General features: G+C 35.6%; 2 protein-coding genes across 3 annotated transcripts; both read left to right on the forward strand.

The window, feature by feature from the left end:
• On the forward strand, window positions 937-6,891 carry LOC104741790 (beta-galactosidase 6). The gene is made up of 16 exons (XM_010462712.1): window positions 937-1,373; window positions 2,983-3,078; window positions 3,192-3,304; window positions 3,397-3,556; window positions 4,025-4,168; window positions 4,252-4,346; window positions 4,436-4,541; window positions 4,613-4,697; window positions 4,782-5,065; window positions 5,163-5,344; window positions 5,424-5,515; window positions 5,708-5,817; window positions 5,921-6,028; window positions 6,127-6,240; window positions 6,335-6,480; window positions 6,584-6,891. The coding sequence occupies exons 1-16, from the start codon at window positions 1,113-1,115 to the stop codon at window positions 6,723-6,725; spliced, it is 2,238 nt and encodes a 745-aa protein (XP_010461014.1). The 5' UTR covers window positions 937-1,112; the 3' UTR covers window positions 6,726-6,891.
• Window positions 8,643-14,084, forward strand: LOC104741805 (beta-galactosidase 10). 2 transcript variants are annotated; one of them, XM_010462735.2, is made up of 18 exons: window positions 8,643-8,998; window positions 9,246-9,341; window positions 9,431-9,543; window positions 9,625-9,691; window positions 9,781-9,873; window positions 9,964-10,107; window positions 10,277-10,365; window positions 10,509-10,614; window positions 10,701-10,788; window positions 10,882-11,000; window positions 11,089-11,253; window positions 11,335-11,519; window positions 11,605-11,714; window positions 11,802-11,911; window positions 12,019-12,126; window positions 12,222-12,332; window positions 12,418-12,638; window positions 13,775-14,084. In XM_010462735.2, the coding sequence occupies exons 1-18, from the start codon at window positions 8,816-8,818 to the stop codon at window positions 13,893-13,895; spliced, it is 2,229 nt and encodes a 742-aa protein (XP_010461037.1). In that variant the 5' UTR covers window positions 8,643-8,815; the 3' UTR covers window positions 13,896-14,084. The 2 variants fall into 2 exon arrangements, with proteins under 2 accessions (XP_010461037.1, XP_010461031.1); XM_010462729.2 differs by lacking the exon at window positions 13,775-14,084 and adding an exon at window positions 12,718-13,066 and having other exon boundaries at window positions 8,645-8,998.

The raw sequence follows: 14,139 nt of genomic DNA on the forward strand, positions 1-14,139 counted from the left end.
GAGATGCTAATCCATATTGGTTGTTTTAAATCTTATGTGGACAGCTGAAGTAGTTTTATAGCTTCTACTTTTATTTAGTATATATTTTACTGTTTTTTTTCTAAAAAATATAAATAATATAGAAAACTACTATATTTTATTTAATATATATAACTATTATAATTTCAAAAATGTTAATCAGTGAGATGATTAATCCATATTGGTTATTTTAAATCTTATGTGACAGCTTAAGAATCTTATAGCTTTTATGTACTTTTATTAGTATAGATTGTATATTACTATATTAACAAAAAACAAAAGGATTGAGAGATATTTATGAACTAGAAAAAAAGAAAAAAAAAAAAAGGTAATGCATCAAGACTTAAAAGCCCATATGAGCCGTAACGATATATATCTTACAACCCAATAGAAGACCCATATTATCTTAACGTGAAGGCTGTGCTCTTGGGTCCAAGTCTTGTCTTCCAAGTTCCAAATTCCAGTGTCGTATACGCTAAACCTCAATCATTACCTTTGTTTCGACTTTTTTCCCAAATTTTAATTTAACTTTCAGAGATTTTCTACAGGAACAAGGTAATTATTTTCTTCAACAGTTATTTTCTTTTCTAGTAGTGTGTTATTTAACATATTTTTTTTTTTTTTTTTTAAATGAGATTTTGGAAATTAAATCTTGTACTGTAAAACAAAATATATATTGGGAAAAAAATTGTATTCAACTTACTCATTTTAGTGTTGAATTGACCCAATTAGATTCAACATTATTCATTCACTGGATAAGAACTAGTAAGTTGATTATCTTTTTTTACTTTATAGTAAGTTAATATAGATAGGTAACTCCAACATAGAAAGGGTATTTAAGTAAATGAATAAGTTCGTAGAATCGTAAGACAAAGGCGAAAAGGCTTATATAAACACCTCAACAGAGGATCCAATCTCTTCCCAATTATTGCAAAAGTCAATCGATTCGTGTATATATATATATAGAAAAGGCTAGCTTCCACATCTCAAATCTCAAAAAGATTTTTTCAACGCTTACATATTTTAGTCACACTGTATTCAAATCATAAATCTTTCTTTGGATTTTTATACAATGCACCAATAGGTACACCCACATGCTTGATGTGTGTATATATATCACACAAACACACACACGTATTCGAACATTACTATCATCAGTAAGAGAGAGGAAGAAGATGGAGTTGGGTCGAGTCTTGGGGTTGTGTTTGATTCTTCTGGTTACGATTCTTGTATTCTCCGGCGGTGTTGCTACGGCGGCGAAAGGAGTAACGTATGATGGACGGTCTTTGATTATCGATGGACAGAGGAAACTTCTCTTCTCTGGTTCCATTCACTATCCTCGCAGCACACCCGAGGTAAATGTTTCCATCATTACATTAACTATAGATACATGTGATTAGTTAATGTGATGTTTGTCTAATGAACGTTTCTTGCAAACCTTTAACCCAAAAGAAAAAAACATTTTAGGCAAATATGGTTGGACCATAACCTTTTGTGTCATATCATCATCATCATCTATTGATGTAATATGACAAAAACTCCTCTATCAAAAGAAAACTAATATATACATATATGTGACACAAACCGTAGTTTAATTTTGGATATATATGAAACTAGTGTTTTGTTGATATAATATCTCAAACCATAACCATATAAAGATATGAAATCGTGGCTTTTTTTTGTATATTACTAACTTTTGTAACCGAATTCTGTTTTCACGAGTTTCTTTAAATTAATGAGAATTTGATTTCACTTTATTGTCATGTACTTTTTGTTGCGTGAGAAACTCAACTCTTATTTTCGCTATATTACAAACTTTTTTCTTTCGTAAAAATTAAGAAATGTCTTTTTCTTTTTGGGTTATATATACATTGGTTTATTTTCTTTATTAAAGTGTTAGCAAGGATCGGTTTTATTAACTAATCAGAAGTTCATAACGTGTGATATTCTATTAGCACACATTCATGATTTCATAACTTCATTCCTTCAAAATTTTGATTTATTTGAGCATTTTTAAACACCAACTTTTTTTTATTAATATTATTATTTTTCTTACATCTTACACGTCGCTATTTCTAGTTTTTAAAATTGTTGATTCATAAAGGCATCATTTATTTTAATCAGTAATTGCATTATTAAAATTCTCTAATTTTATGAAAATGAAAAAAATATATATTATCCAAAACGAAAAAGACATGCATTACGTAATGAAAACGGAATTGATCTGTCAAATATTAATTTTTAAATAGGTTATATTTTTTTTTGGTTCACAAGATTTGTTATAACTTCACTTTCAAGATTAAGACAGAGATATCATCCAAATCCAAACACACACAAACAGCTTTGACTCCCTTGACTCTACCGATGATAGAAAACAGTCACGGGTCTCAAAACGACACAGTTTTTGGTTCTTTTTATGTTTTTCTTTCTAATTTTGTCAGAGATGTCTACTTCCTTAACACTCCTATAAAGTTACCGATTCCTTAATCATTTAAATTAAACACTGCTATTAATTAAATCGAAATACATCAATTAATAAAAACGTATTCATTCATTTTTCTGATCTAAAACTAATAACTAGACACAGATCCGTCGTCTGTGCTTCATTTAATGTTCTTCTCATGGTTTCGATAAAAAAACGAATAATTAAGTGAATAATTATACTAGTTTTAAATAAAAAGTCAAAATGTCAAAAAAAAAAAAAACAATTGAAACTAAGCCAAATAACAATATTTTAATTAAATTACATGTGATGATGATCACTGATTATTTATGTGTCTTAGTACTAGTTACCATCATTTGGTCTTTGACAACTTTAACACAATCACGTGAACAAATCTCATTACATTAAAATCTCTAATCAATGGGATCCAAAGACAGCTAATTTTTATTATCATTTCAATTTTATATAAAGAATAGCGCGTTTTAACAAATAAAATGTAAATTTTGTATTTTCTTGTGCAGATGTGGCCATCTCTGATAAAAAAGACAAAGGAAGGAGGCATCGATGTGATCCAGACGTACGTTTTCTGGAACCTCCATGAGCCTAAGCTCGGTCAGGTCGGTTTCAATTTTTTTTTCTCTCAATACAAATGTTCATTTTCTTTTTTTAGTATATGGTTACGAAATTATAACATATCATTTTTTTTTGGAATTTAAATGAATTTTTGCAGTATGATTTTAGTGGAAGAAACGATTTGGTGAAGTTTATTAAAGAGATAAGATCGCAAGGTCTCTATGTCTGTCTACGTATTGGACCCTTCATCGAAGCCGAGTGGAACTACGGGTACGACTAATCAACTGACAATTATTATTGGTCTTTTCTATATTTTATGGTATAGTCAACGTATATGATTAATTACCGGTTTGGTTCTCTAGGGGATTGCCATTTTGGTTACGAGATGTACCCGGTATGGTATATCGAACCGACAACGAGCCCTTCAAGTTCCACATGCAAAAGTTCACAACTAAGATCGTGAATATGATGAAATCTGAGGGCTTATATGCTTCTCAGGGTGGTCCAATTATTCTCTCCCAGGTAGCTTTCTTCATCTGATTCAATGTCATCAAATCAAACACAATCAAACCAATAAGATTAGTTACTTACATTAACCGACCAATGCTTAGAAATACAACCCAATCATGACTTCAAAACCAGTGACTTTGAGCCGGTTCAATTGAGACACTTAACCAAGTAAAATCACAATCTAACAATGAATTTAGTAGGCCGCTAATCAATCTTTCGAGGAAGGTATCGTGTCTAATCAATCAATTACCATGATTGATTAGTCGGTGATTAGATGATAATTAATTGAACATTAGGTAGGGAGTAAATTGATTTTCTGTTGACTAATATTTTAACCGGATTGGTTAGAATCAGACGTCCTTGTGGATTTGATTTGGTTTAGAACTTCGGTTAACGTTTGTGAACTCAAATCAAACCGGACCTGGATCCGGTTAGCTTGTAATTATGATGTGAATATGTTGTGGTTTTTTAATCGTATAGATCGAGAACGAGTACAAAAACGTGATGGCGGCTTTTCATGAGAAAGGAGAAGCGTACGTCAAGTGGGCAGGACAAATGGCGGTCGGGCTTAAGACTGGAGTGCCATGGATCATGTGCAAGCAGCCTGATGCTCCTGATCCCGTCGTTAGTACCATACCCGTTTACTTAATATATCTAAGATCACTCTTTCTTATTTTGTTAAAAGATGGATGTTTTTAAATTTGTAGATCAATACATGCAACGGAATGACATGCGGTGAGACGTTTCCGGGACCAAACTCACCCAATAAGCCGAAAATGTGGACTGAGGACTGGACATCCTTGTAAGGGTTTACCTAATTGTGTCTAATTTTGATTTGTTTCCTTGTACAAAAAGTTAAGTAGTATATTTTTTGTGTGATGAAAAAAAAAGCTTTCAGGTTTATGGAGCAGAGCCTTATATTAGATCTGCTGAGGATATTGCTTTCCATGCCGCTCTTTTCATCGCCAAAAACGGAAGCTACGTCAACTATTACATGGTAAATAATAAGATCTTTATTAAATAATCGCAATAGTATAATCAAGAACTCACAACCATGTTTCAATACAGTACCATGGTGGAACAAACTTTGGAAGGACTTCATCTTCATATTTCGTTACAGGATACTACGATCAAGCTCCTCTCGACGAATACGGTTTGGTCTAAAGCTCTTAAACATGTTCTATGCTCAAAAGAACCCGATAATTTGATTCTGATATTGATTCGTGTCTGCTGCCAGGTCTTTTAAGACAGCCTAAGTACGGTCATTTGAAGGAACTTCATGCTGCGATTAAAGCCTCTGCAAATCCTCTGCTTCAAGGGAAGCAAACGATGCTCTCTCTAGGACCATTGCAACAGGCTTATGTCTTTGAAGATGCGAGAAGTGGATGCGTTGCGTTTCTCGTGAACAACGACGCGGCTAAAGTCAGTCAAGTACAATTCAGAAACAATGCGTATAGCTTGAGTCCCAAGTCAATTGGTATTCTTCAGAACTGCAAAAACCTAGTTTACCAAACAGCAAAAGTAAGTCTATCTTTTCTATTCTTCTTTACAAACTTTCTGATCATCCTAGTTGTAATTACCAACTTACTAAGCATATAAACCGCTTAATGAATTAAAGGTGAATGTGCCCAAGAATGTGAGATTTGCAACGCCGGTTCAAGTATTCAACGTTCCCGACAAATGGGAAGTGTTTAGAGAAACAATCCCAGCATTCTCAGGCACAGCTTTGAAGACAAATGCTTTGTTGGAACACACTAATTTGACTAAGGACAAAACTGATTATCTTTGGTACACTACAAGGTAAAATATAAGATATATTCATTATAATTCTAATGTTTATTTATCTTTACTAACGCAAGTTTGGCTTTTCCAATGTAAGCTTTAAGCCGGATTCACCCTGCACAAACCCGTCTATCTACATTGAATCATCAGGACATGTTGTTCACGTGTTCGTCAACAGTGCACTAGCAGGTACGTAAGTATTAAAAGTAACTTGGGAAGAAAAATGGGTTGCTAACTTTGCGTTTGGTGTTAATTTTGACTGTCCATTGTACTTATTAGTTTGCAAGATACACATATTTGACTCTCTAGTACTATAGCTCGATTACCCAAGTGTTCAATAATTCATATATGAACATATTATATATAAGTTTGCTGTTGTAGGATCTGGACATGGAAGTAGAGACATAAGGGTAGTTAAACGCCAAGTTCAGGTTAGCTTAACCAATGGACAAAACAGTATATCCATCCTCAGCGGCATGGTTGGTCTACCGGTAAGGACTTTTGCTTAAAACATAACCCGGTTTATTATTTTCTTGTAATACACAAATGAGCAGTATAATCTTATCACTTCTTACTCAATCATGTGAATAAAAGGACTCTGGGGCTTACATGGAGAGGAAGTCTTATGGACTAACCAAAGTACAAATTAGCTGTGGTGGGACAAAAACCATCGATTTGAGTAGATCTCAATGGGGTTACTCGGTAATACAGCAATGAACTTTCATTCTATGAGTCATATGAACTGAATGAAGATTGCATTGATACTTGATACAAAATCTAATTATATATGTGTTGTGAAGGTGGGTTTGCTTGGAGAAAAAGTTAGGTTACATCAATGGAAGAATTTAAACAGAGTGAAGTGGAGTATGAATAATGCTGGACTCATTAATAATCACCCTCTCGCTTGGTACAAGGTATGCCTAGCTAGATATATTTGTAAAAAAAAAAAAGTACTATGTAATTTATGAATATGTATAGGTGACAAATGTGAAAAATGTGCATATGTAGACGATGTTTGATGAGCCGAGTGGAGATGAGCCAGTGGGACTAAACATGTCGAGTATGGGTAAAGGAGAAATGTGGGTGAATGGTGTAAGCATTGGTCGTTATTGGGTCTCATTTCTTACTCCTGCTGGACGTCCTTCTCAATCTATGTAAGCATCACAGACCCTGGAGACACAAAATTATATTTGATTATGTTAACTGAACTTTACTTTTTGTTGTTGTTTGATCTGGACTTGGATTTGGTTAATGCAGGTATCATATCCCACGAGAGTTTTTAAAACCATCTGGAAATTTGTTGATGGTATTGGAAGAGGAAGGTGGTAATCCTCTTGGGATATCTTTGAATACAATATCGGTTACTGGTTCGAACCGAGCTCAGTCTCAACTATCCTGAATATTCTTTTCAATGTTCTTTGGTATCAAACCACAGTGAACAATAATATTTATTGGGTGATTCAATATACAAGTTGTGTATACGTGTTGATATGACATTTTCACTCACGTTTATAATTGTATCATTGATATAAATCTCGTTGAATACACAGGCCGTACCAAATTAATATACAGGTTTTTAATCTAGGTGTAGTTTTTTAAAAGAATATATTATTTATCAGAATATATCAACATCAGTTTCACAAATTTCTTTTACCTGATAGTGAGACAGTACGTCTTCCACAATGCTCATACGGTCATACCATATCTTACATATTCTGGTCTTAAACCATACGTTATAGACTTATAGTTGTCTTTAATCACTTTTTTGGGGCCAAAACTGATAGACGGCTATTGAAAGTACTGAAATTGAAAAGATTGAAATATTCAAAAGAATCAACTATCAGCTTCGTTTCAAAGCAAATACTTATCCATAGAAGATAAACAATGGTGACAACTTCCAAGCTAAAATTAGGTTATGTTTTTGTGGAGATGAAAAAAGAAATAATAAAAAAAAGAGATCCACCGATCACGGTCGTATCCCAAGTATGTACAGAAAGGTCCAGCCTAGAGAGCCTGAGACTTTGTTGGTTCGGCGAATCTAGAGGTTGTCTCTTCACCGACACCAAAATTCTCAACAAATGTTCACGCGCCGTTTTAACTATTGTAACGCCACCGAACGTTTGTAAAACACGAGCGTCCATGAGAAAGTGTTATTCACGCTCCACAAGTTTGGTGGTTTAACTAGAAGAGGCAGAGTACTTCGGTAACTGTGGGGCCTGTAAAATTTAAGATTTCAACCCTTTCGGCAATTGTAGTATTTATTTGTTTGGGGTTAGGGAAAAAGAAAAAAAGACGACCCACATTTTAACTACGATCCAACTCCAAGCAATAAAAAGTTTTTCCCTTATTAATTGATTAGGCAGAAACGGTAGTGGTAATAATTAGAACCAGAGAGAAGAATATTTTACAGTATCAAAAACACAAGAAAATTGGTTGGTTGGTTAAATACAGAGAGAAAAGAAAGGTAACGTGGAGACACGAATGTACCAGAAAACGTGGAGTGCAGCGTTTTTATGAAAATCTCTGTCGATAAAAAAAAAATATCTGCCGTATCAAATTATCAAATCTTGCTTCATTTAATTTTGGTTTGTTATGTGCATGTGATGTGTTCCCTTTTATGATAACGTAATACATATATGCCTTACGAATCAAATAACCAACTATAAAAAAGTTCTAAATGAACAAAAGAAAAAGAAAAACAATATTTTGATGTTCTCGATCGTTAGATGCATGCGTAAAGCTTATTGTCTTTGTCTTTCGACGGTGACGATTTTTAATTTACGTGGCGAAAGAATGGAGAAAGGGTTTAGATCTTTTCGAAATTTTTTTTTGTAGGAAAGTCAGATTTGGTTAGGATGAAATTAGAAAAAGCATAAAGACTTCACAGTCACTTTCTCTATGTCTTTTTCTTTCTTGAAGTTGGCTTTACTTCTTCGCTAATCTAATGGACCATGGTCCATGACTAATGTGCCACGCCAGTTTCTTAATTATCTTTTGTTTGAGCGTGTATGTGTAAAAAATGGTATTTGTTATTTTTTATCATTGAAAAAGAAAACTCAAACTCTACTTTTTACGTGACGAACTAGATCAAATGTGAACTATACGGTAGCGAATAAAAGACTACAGTTCAAAAGATTAGGGAATGTGTCTTAGGCAGAATTTAACTACTATTAATTACCAACAAAATTAGCTTCAAATATCCTTTAACAAAAAAAAAAACAAAATTAGCTTCAACTGCATACATGATGTATACATGTATATATTAATAGCAAAACAATAAAATAAATAAAAAATAATGATAAGTGAAGAGTGTGATTTGGTCACACACACTCTCTCTCTTGTACACTCCCACACAGAAACCAAGAAAATATATTAATGGATGCCCTTAAAGGATAAATCTTTGTGTTTCCCTCCTAATTGAAAAAAGTGAGGGTTTTAGTCACTTTGAGAGAAGAACACTCTTACGCGAAGACGAAGATCTAAAGTAAAATGAAGCGGGTTACTGAAAGCATTGCTTCTTCCGCGATTCTGGTGGTGGCCATGGTGTTTCTCTTGTCTTGGAGAGCTATCGAGGCGGCCAATGTAACCTACGACCACCGTTCTCTCTCCATCGGCAATCGCCGTCAGCTCATTATCTCCGCCGCCATTCATTATCCCAGAAGCGTTCCAGCTGTTAGTATTGACTTCTTCTTCTTCTTCTTCCTTTTTTTTTTCTTCTGTCTTTGATAATTCCGCTTAGTGAATGCTAAAGTTCAAAGCTTTTTTTGGATTTCTGATCTCTGCTCACTTTGAATCGAATAAAGTTTCGAACTTGTGAGGGTCTAGTTGAAAAAATTTCGAGATTCTAGAATAAAAGACATTGGGTTTGAATCTGGTTAATTTGGGAATCTTCCTGAGGATTAAATTGGTTCTATTGCAGATGTGGCCATCGCTTGTTCAAACAGCAAAAGAAGGAGGCTGCAACGCAATCGAGTCTTATGTCTTTTGGAATGGCCATGAGCCATCTCCTGGAAAGGTTGGTACTTGTCTTTTCAGTTATTACTCTCTCAGATGTTTGTTGAGTTTAGAGTCCCATCAGTAATTAGTTTGTTGTTGGTTTTGTAGTATTACTTTGGTGGTCGGTATAATCTAGTGAAGTTCATCAAGATTGTTCAGGAAGCTGGAATGCATATGATTCTACGAATTGGTCCTTTTGTTGCAGCCGAGTGGAATTATGGGTGATGCCCTCTCTATGTAATCCCTTCTTTGTCTGTCCTTCTTTTGAAGTTTTTTGTAAATTGAATCTTGTGGGGTTATAGGGGAGTCCCGGTTTGGCTGCATTACGTTCCAGGAACTGTCTTCAGGGCGGATAATGAACCATGGAAGGTTAGAAAGGATAATATTTCGGAATTTGTTTTTTTTTTCTTTTCTACTGATACTTAAAATTCTTTGCTCTGTGGAATTTTTGGTTTCAGCATTACATGGAGAGTTTCACGACTTATATAGTGAACTTGTTGAAAAAAGAGAAGCTTTTTGCACCACAGGGCGGTCCAATAATCTTGTCTCAGGCAAGACAAATGACAACATATATACAACAATTTCAGCATTGTTTTGTTACCTTTTTAGAATGTTTTTTCTTAATATTGTGATTTCATTAGGTGGAAAACGAGTACGGGTATTATGAGAAAGATTACGGAGAAGGTGGGAAAAGGTATGCTCAATGGTCTGCTTCTATGGCTGTCTCACAGAACATTGGTGTTCCATGGATGATGTGCCAGCAATGGGATGCTCCTTCGACTGTGGTAAGTCTTTATCGAATCTGAAACCACAAGATCTATACATACCTTCATCTTTTTGATTCATTGCATACTTTCTTGTATCGACATGTTAGCTGATGCTTTCTGATACTCAAGTGAAAAATCTCTCAAATTGTGTCAGGTTATGATGGGTTTCTCTTATTTACTTTTGCAGATTAGTACCTGCAATGGCTTTTACTGTGACCAATTCACACCTAATACGCCAGATAAACCCAAGATTTGGACTGAGAACTGGCCTGGATGGTAAATAGACTGATCTTTGGTTCCGCTAACATTTCCTTGAATTCAGTTTCATACAAAGTTGGAGTCTTTAGGAGCTTCTTGATCATTATTAGCAAGTGAATCTGATTTTCGCGGTCTGAAAAAGAGTTATTCTTTCCTTCCAGGTTTAAAACATTTGGAGGCAGAGACCCTCACAGACCAGCAGAGGATGTAGCTTACTCTGTTGCTCGGTTTTTCGGGAAAGGTGGAAGTGTTCACAACTACTACATGGTAATATTTGGTAGTTTCTTCATCACGAGGAAGTTAGTTAGCTCTGTATCAGTTTGTAATCTAAATGGATTTTGGTTGTATGTTAGTATCACGGAGGAACGAATTTTGGACGTACTTCAGGAGGACCTTTTATCACTACGAGCTATGACTATGAAGCTCCGATTGATGAGTATGGTGAGTTTGTACTTTGTAACGAAAAAGATCACTATGTACTGAGATAACTCTTCAACGGTTATAACTAATGTTTATGTCCTGTTCCTTTATCAGGATTGCCTAGATTACCAAAATGGGGACACCTTAAGGATCTTCACAAAGCTATAATGCTCTCTGAAAACTTGCTGATCAGTGGCGAGCATCAAAATATTACATTAGGCCATTCACTCGAGGTGCACTTTCTGTTTTTAAACCCCCCCACGAAAGACTTCTGTCTCTGTCAGAATGTTTTCTTTCTGATGATTTGCTTTCGATTTTCAGGCTGATGTGTACACAGACTCTTCGGGAACTTGTGCTGCGTTTCTGTCAAACTTGGATGATAAAAGTGACAAGACAGTGATGTTTCGAAACACGTCATACCACTTGCCTGCCTGGTCGGTTAGCATTCTACCTGACTGCAAGAAAGAGGTTTTCAACACAGCAAAGGTAACAACAATAACTGGTTTGGACAATGACATAACACGAAAACACAACTTAGCAAATGGCTAAATTTACATTTTGCAACAGGTAACTTCAAAGTCCTCCAAGGTTGAAATGGTACCTGAAGATTTGAAATCTTCATCAGGTCTGAAATGGGAAGTGTTCTCGGAGAAACCGGGTATTTGGGGAGAAGCAGATTTTGTGAAAAATGAACTTGTTGACCACATCAACACCACAAAGGACACAACTGACTATCTTTGGTACACTACAAGGTCAGTACCTGAATCCTGTTACTGTTAAAAATTGATTGAATTCGTCGAGACAGAACCTGAAGCAAATGTATTCATTCTGCTGCAGTATAAAAGTCAGTGATAATGAAGAGTTCCTGAACAAGGGTAACCGCCCGGTTCTGTTTATAGAATCAAAGGGACATACTCTTCATGTTTTCATCAACAAAGAGTACTTAGGTACTTTCCAACACTTGCGGCCATTTTGTTAATTCTTGAACTTGGTTTTCTAATTGATTGTGCGTAAATGTGACTACTGGTTTCTAGGAACTGCGACAGGGAATGGGACTCATGTGCCTTTCAAACTCAAGAAATCAGTTTCTCTCAAAGCGGGCGATAATAATATTGATTTGCTTAGCATGACTGTTGGTCTTTCGGTAATTCTATGAACACAAAATTTCGAGTTATCCTGTTCCATGCATGTATCATTGCAGTTTTGCTTCATCATCCGAACTCGTACATTGCGTAACTTCCTCTGCTACAGAATGCAGGATCCTTTTACGAATGGGTTGGAGCTGGGCTTACAAGTGTCTCAATCAAAGGTTTCAACAAGGGCACATTGAATTTGACAAATAGCAAATGGTCCTACAAGGTTATATAATCCTCTGCCTAGAAACCTGTCATGCGCTCCAAGTGATTCTTTCTTTTTAATGAGTCTCTCAACACCATTCCCATGAAATCTTGCAGCTCGGCGTACAAGGAGAGCATCTAGAACTGTCCAAGCCAGGCATCTCCGGCGCAGTGAAATGGACGGTGACTACAAAACCTCCCAAGAAACAGCCTTTGACTTGGTATAAGGTAATGTAACATCTTGGACAAGAACCAAGATCGTAGAAGATAAAGTTCTGTCTTCCTCTCTAAAGATCTGATCTTTTTTTGGTAGGTTGTCATAGACCAACCTTCTGGGAGTGAGCCGGTTGGGCTTGATATGATCAGTATGGGGAAAGGCATGGCATGGTTAAACGGAGAAGAGATTGGTAGATATTGGCCCAGGATTGCTAGAAAGAACACCCCGAATGACGAATGCGTTAAAGAATGCGATTACAGAGGCAAATTCATGCCGGATAAATGCTTAACTGGATGTGGAGAGCCATCTCAGAGATGGTAAGAGTTGTCATCATCTTTGTGTGTGTTTTCATTACATCTCTCTTTGTTCAAACATTTTGTTGTTGTTTGGGGTTAGGTATCATGTACCACGATCATGGTTTAAGCCTTCCGGGAATGAGCTGGTGATCTTTGAAGAGAAAGGCGGCAATCCCATGAAGATAAAGTTATCGAAAAGGAAAGTTTCGGCGGTGCAATAAGCTACGCAAGAAGAAGTTAAGATGATGCAAAAACGTTAGCTGCAAGCAAAGTTGAAGATGTGTGATTCATAAGCTATCAAAGGAAGATAATTTTTTTTGTTTGTTTGTATTTCTTTGTTACAACTCAGAAAACAATAAACAAAGAAATTTCCACTGATTAACTTAACACAGTTTTCACTTTTCCATCAATTAGGTCATTTATCTCTTATAATAAAGACATACCATATATATATATATATAAATATATATGTTAAAACCATAGTGTATTGTAATATAACTTGATTAATATTATCTGAGAGATTTAGGGCTTGGAGGAGATGAAGGTCTTGCGGGTAACTGAATTCGGGAAGCTTGAAGTCTCAAAAACAGCATCGGAAAGGAAAAAAGAGAAAAAGTTAAGGGCTTGGGATAAGAAATATTCTNCCCATGAAATCTTGCAGCTCGGCGTACAAGGAGAGCATCTAGAACTGTCCAAGCCAGGCATCTCCGGCGCAGTGAAATGGACGGTGACTACAAAACCTCCCAAGAAACAGCCTTTGACTTGGTATAAGGTAATGTAACATCTTGGACAAGAACCAAGATCGTAGAAGATAAAGTTCTGTCTTCCTCTCTAAAGATCTGATCTTTTTTTGGTAGGTTGTCATAGACCAACCTTCTGGGAGTGAGCCGGTTGGGCTTGATATGATCAGTATGGGGAAAGGCATGGCATGGTTAAACGGAGAAGAGATTGGTAGATATTGGCCCAGGATTGCTAGAAAGAACACCCCGAATGACGAATGCGTTAAAGAATGCGATTACAGAGGCAAATTCATGCCGGATAAATGCTTAACTGGATGTGGAGAGCCATCTCAGAGATGGTAAGAGTTGTCATCATCTTTGTGTGTGTTTTCATTACATCTCTCTTTGTTCAAACATTTTGTTGTTGTTTGGGGTTAGGTATCATGTACCACGATCATGGTTTAAGGCTTCCGGGAATGAGCTGGTGATCTTTGAAGAGAAAGGCGGCAATCCCATGAAGATAAAGTTATCGAAAAGGAAAGTTTCGGCGGTGCAATAAGCTACGCAAGAAGAAGTTAAGATGATGCAAAAACGTTAGCTGCAAGCAAAGTTGAAGATGTGTGATTCATAAGCTATCAAAGGAAGATAATTTTTTTTGTTTGTTTGTATTTCTTTGTTACAACTCAGAAAACAATAAACAAAGAAATTTCCACTGATTAACTTAACACAGTTTTCACTTTTCCATCAATTAGGTCATTTATCTCTTATAATAAAGACATACCATATATATATATATATAAATA

Source organism: Camelina sativa, chromosome 2, assembly GCF_000633955.1.
Source record: "Camelina sativa cultivar DH55 chromosome 2, Cs, whole genome shotgun sequence".
NCBI classification, from domain to species: Eukaryota; Viridiplantae; Streptophyta; class Magnoliopsida; order Brassicales; family Brassicaceae; genus Camelina; species Camelina sativa.

What these genes read in the sequence shown, in the direction of transcription:
- LOC104741790 (XM_010462712.1), top strand. Translation starts at nt 1,113, where the DNA reads ATGCTTGATGTGTGTATATATATCACACAAACACACACACGTATTCGA. An exon ending in GAAGCCGAGTGGAACTACGG is followed by an intron (nt 3,305 to 3,396) that starts GTACGACTAATC and finishes TTGGTTCTCTAG; the next exon opens with GGGATTGCCATTTTGGTTAC. An exon ending in GCGGCATGGTTGGTCTACCG is followed by an intron (nt 5,818 to 5,920) that starts GTAAGGACTTTT and finishes TGTGAATAAAAG; the next exon opens with GACTCTGGGGCTTACATGGA.
- LOC104741805 (XM_010462735.2), top strand. Translation starts at nt 8,816, where the DNA reads ATGAAGCGGGTTACTGAAAGCATTGCTTCTTCCGCGATTCTGGTGGTG. An exon ending in GTCCAATAATCTTGTCTCAG is followed by an intron (nt 9,874 to 9,963) that starts GCAAGACAAATG and finishes TGATTTCATTAG; the next exon opens with GTGGAAAACGAGTACGGGTA. An exon ending in GGAGAGCCATCTCAGAGATG is followed by an intron (nt 12,639 to 13,774) that starts GTAAGAGTTGTC and finishes GTTTGGGGTTAG; the next exon opens with GTATCATGTACCACGATCAT.